Source organism: Loxodonta africana, chromosome 3, assembly GCF_030014295.1.
Source record: "Loxodonta africana isolate mLoxAfr1 chromosome 3, mLoxAfr1.hap2, whole genome shotgun sequence".
In the NCBI taxonomy this organism is placed as follows: Eukaryota; Metazoa; Chordata; class Mammalia; order Proboscidea; family Elephantidae; genus Loxodonta; species Loxodonta africana.
Genome location: NC_087344.1, coordinates 182,465,863 through 182,470,211, shown reverse-complemented (window position 1 = coordinate 182,470,211; position 4,349 = coordinate 182,465,863). Strand labels below are relative to the sequence as shown.

The 4,349-nt window shown below is 44.1% G+C and overlaps 1 protein-coding gene across 1 annotated transcript; it reads left to right on the top strand.

Moving 5' to 3' along the window:
- The first annotated feature begins 1,278 nt into the window (after nt 1–1,278).
- On the top strand, nt 1,279–4,032 carry LOC100669840 (filaggrin-2). Its single transcript, XM_064279982.1, has 3 exons — nt 1,279–1,416; nt 2,274–3,750; nt 3,872–4,032. Exons 1-3 carry the CDS (start codon nt 1,279–1,281, stop codon nt 4,030–4,032), a joined length of 1,776 nt encoding a protein of 591 aa, XP_064136052.1.
- The last annotated feature ends 317 nt before the right edge of the window (nt 4,033–4,349 follow it).

Sequence of the window (4,349 nt, the reverse complement as noted above, 5' to 3'; positions counted from 1 at the left end):
CATACTCAAAGGTTGGGCTGGTCAGGACTTTTTGCAATCACAGGGAGAGAATGTGAAGAAGATAAACATGAACAGAGGTGGAGTACATATGGTCAGCAATGAATCAGGCCATCCCACAGAGGGCAGCACCCACATAGTATAAACTATATAAGGACCACGATCCCAATCATCATTACCCTCCAAGCTGCATCAGGCTTTATCCTACTTGTTCCTTTGGTGAACCAGGTAAGAGAAAATTCATCCAGCTGCATCTATGGATATTTGTTGCTGCCCACAGTAAAAATCCAGGAGTACAAGCTGAGACAGAGTTAATATATACTTGGATTTTCTCTTTTTTTCTTTTTGATTATGTGTTTGTTTAGTTTAGCTTATTCTTTTTGGAATCAGTTTGTCTTGATGGAGAAGAAAAATACAAGTAGAAATGTACCTTCTCCTAGGCCATTCTATACTCTCTTTCCATTCTCTTTGCATAGCCTTTTTCCTGGGCTGTTTGGCCCAAAGAGGGGGAAGCTGGCACTGTTGTAGAGTCCCTTCTATTGACAGAGTCAGGTCCCAGATCTCCAAGATCTAATCATCCACTAGCCAAAGTGCCACTTGCACTACTGAGGTTTCTCCGTGATTAATGGAAGAGAACAGTGTTTGGTCGAGGGTCAAGATCAGAACAGTTGGTGAGCACTGAGGAGGGCTATCTCGTGCCTCTGAAGCACCAACATATGTTTGTCCCACACTGCCCATTTTTATCAGCCAAAGGCCTTAAGGGTCCAGGTTAGCCTCTGGTACCAGAGGGGAAATAAGTGTGCTTGGTAAAATGTCTGTCACTTTTGATTCAGGAAAATGTGAAACCAGAAAGAGTGACTGGGGCAATTGTGTCTGGGTGGGTCTAGAAACTTTGGAAGCTCCAAGACAAGACCCAGGACACTAAAGTACTCTAAAAAGTTTATAAGGAGTGTATATATTGTGTAAAGACCATATATATCCAAAACAAGTTATATGGAGACCCGACGTCTAGGCCCAGTCAGCCACTAACACGCCAAGACTTGATCTTAGCAAGGAAACTCAATATATTGAATTTGTATTGACTATGTCAAAAGGTGTTATATCATTCCTGACCCATCCTTACTTGTTGAGGTATGTTAGGTTTGAAACAGACAAGAGGTTTGAAAAATCATGGTGACTACTTAAAATCAGGACTGCTGATAAGGTAAAAGGAAAGAAAATGAAGGATAAGGTCTTTTGGTTGTTTTTTTTCTATTCAGCCTCACTTGAACTTGCAGAAAGATGACTGACCTCTTGAGAAGTGTTGTCACCATCATTGATATTTTCTACAAATACACCAGGCAAGATGGGGAGTGTGGCACACTGAGCAAGGAAGAGCTAAAGGAACTTCTAGAGAAAGAGTTTCATCCAATTCTGAAGGTGAGGCCCACATACCAGAAATGAAGGCTGCTGGGGTCCTGTATATTGCTCTGTTATATGATCAAAATTAGCTAAAAACTACACAGTCCCAATAGTCTTTGAGCAACATTTATGTGCAGTATTTTGGGGACATGAGGAAGGCTGCTGAGGCATCATTTATTTTAAAGAAGGTGACTCCTTCTTCTTCACTTGCCTATGTACTCCCATCTTGTAGATGTTCAAACTGTCTTGGGCCCCCAAGTCTCCCCTTCTGAAAAGAAAGAAAAAGCAGAAAATAAATCTGTGCTGAGATGTGAATTAATATATCACTCTCTGAGATGAAAAAAAAAAAAAATAGAGGAGAATCATCTACAATGATTAGGACTCAGAAGAGTTCTGGCCTACCAGTCTCACCACATAGTTGATCACTGATTCATGAAGCCAGTTCTAAATATACCAAATATATGTGGGGGAGGTAGTAAGGGGATTGGCAAAGATAACAGGATGACTAAAAACTGAAAATAAAATACAAGCATTTCCCCAACCACTTGAGAAGGATTCAGCTATTAACTCCAAAATAAGAGATCGTAACATAGCATGTAATGTTTTGAATTTATGTAAAACTAAGATACACTAGTTACTGAACTTGGTTTATTCCACTGTTTCCTGTATTCCATTCCTGAGCATTTAATCCTCTAGGAAAACAGTTCTTAAACTGTAGTCTTCCAAAGATCCTAATAGTCTTTATTCTTTTCTATTACCTCTTCACATCTGTTGGGTTCTATTAGGCTGCCTTGGCCTAAAGTAACTCTTGATTGAACTAAAACTACCTAATGTCAAATATCCACGATTCCCACACTCTTACTTGAAATTTTTAGCTGAGTATGCGGGCCAGGCTGACCAGGCTCCCTTTATGTGTTACTTATACACAGAACCCAGATGATCCAGACACGGTGGATGTCATCATGCATATGCTGGATCGAGATCATGACCGAAGACTGGACTTTACTGAGTTTCTTCTGATGGTATTCAAGCTGGCAATGGCCTGTAACAAGGTTCTCAGCAAAGAATACTGCCAAGCTTCAGGGTCAAAGAAGCATAGGCATGGTCACCAACACCAAGAGGAAGAAAGCGAAACAGAGGAGGAAGAAGAGGAAACACTGGGACAGAAATCAGGTCATAGATATTCAAGTTGGAGTGAGAGAGAGAAGCATGGATATGGTTCTGGGGGCTCAAGTGGAACTGTGAAACATAGACGTGGGTCTAAGTCCAGGAGGCTGGGAAGACGAGATGGCTTATCCAGTTCAGAGAATGAAGAGGGTTCTGAGAAAAGGAGCCATGGGTCTCACTCTGGTCACTTTTGGAGTAGTGGCAAAGAGAGACATGGTTCCAGGTCTGAAGAGTTGGGGGAAAGAAGGAACAAGTCAAGTGTTAGCCCCTCTGGAGAAGAATATGAATATGGATCTGGATCAAAGAGTAGGGGAAGGAAAGCTCATGGTGGTCTGTCACATGGATTGGAGGCTAGTGGGCATGAATCAAGCTCTACTCAGTCAAGGAGTGGAGGACAAAGTCTTAGGTCTAGCTCTGGAGGTTCAGGAGACTGTGGGAGACAAAGCCATACATGTAATTCCAGCAATTCAGAGGGATATGGAAGGTCACAAAATGCTTCTAGTTCTTGTCAGGCAGGTAGATTTGGAGGACTAGGAAATCAATCTAGCTGTACCCAGTCAGGTTATGAATCAGGAAGTAGTGAAGGACAAGGTCATGGAGGTATCTCAGGAGGTCAGTCCTCTGGATGTCAGTTCTCTGGATATAGTCAACATAATTCTGGTTCCAGTAGTCAGTCTTCTAGTCACAGGGGACATGAATCTAGAGCACGTGGTCAACCACAGAACTCCAGAGGACGACAACAGGGAACAGGCTCTAGTCAGTCCTCTTGCTATGAACAATATGGTTCTGGAGTAAGTCAGTCTTCTAGTTATGGTCAATATGAATATGGTTCCTGTGGCTCCTCCTCTACCTCCAGTCAAAAAAGGTCTGGTTCAAATGAGTTTTCTAAACGTGGTCAACTTGATCCTGGTTCAGGTCATTTCTCTAGTCAACATAGGTCTAGCTCAAGTCAGTCCTCTGGCCAACATGGGTCTGGACCAAGTCAGTCTAGCTATGGCCAACATGGATCTGGCTCACATCAGTCCTCTGGCCAACATGGGTCTTTCACAGGTCAGTCCTCTAGTCAACATAGGTCTAGTTCAAGTCAATCCTCTAGCCAACATGGGTCTGGCACAGCTCAGTTCTCTGGCCAGCATGGGTCTGGATCAAGTCAGTCTAGCTTCAACCAGCATGGGTCTGGCTCAGGTCAGTCCTCTGGCTTTGGACAACATGGGTCTGGATTAAGTCAGTCTAGCTATGGCCAACATGGGTCTGGCTCAAGTCAGTCCTCTGGCCAACATGGGTCTTGCACAGGTCAATCCTCTAGTCAACACAGGTCTAGTTCAAGTCAATCCTCTGGCCAACATGGGTCTGGCACAGGTCAGTTCTCTGGCCAACATGGGTCCGGATCTAGTCAGTCTAGCTTTGGCCAACATGGATCTGGCTCAGGTCAGTCCTCTGGCTTTGGACAACATGGGTCTGGATTAAGTCAGTCTAGCTATGGCCAACATGGGACTAGCTCAAGTCAGTCCTCTGGCCAACTTGGGTCTTGCACAGGTCAATCCTCTAGTCAACATAGGTCTAGTTCAAGTCAATCCTCTGGCCAACATGGGTCTGGCACAGGTCAGTTCTCTGGCCAACAGGGGTCTGGATCTAGTCAGTCTAGCTTTGGCCAACATGGGTCTGGCTCAGGTCAGTCCTCTGGCTTTGGACAACATGGGTCTGGATTAAGTCAGTCTAGCTATGGCCAACATGGGACTAGCTCAAGTCAGTCCTCTGGCCAACTTGGGTCTTGCACAGGTCAA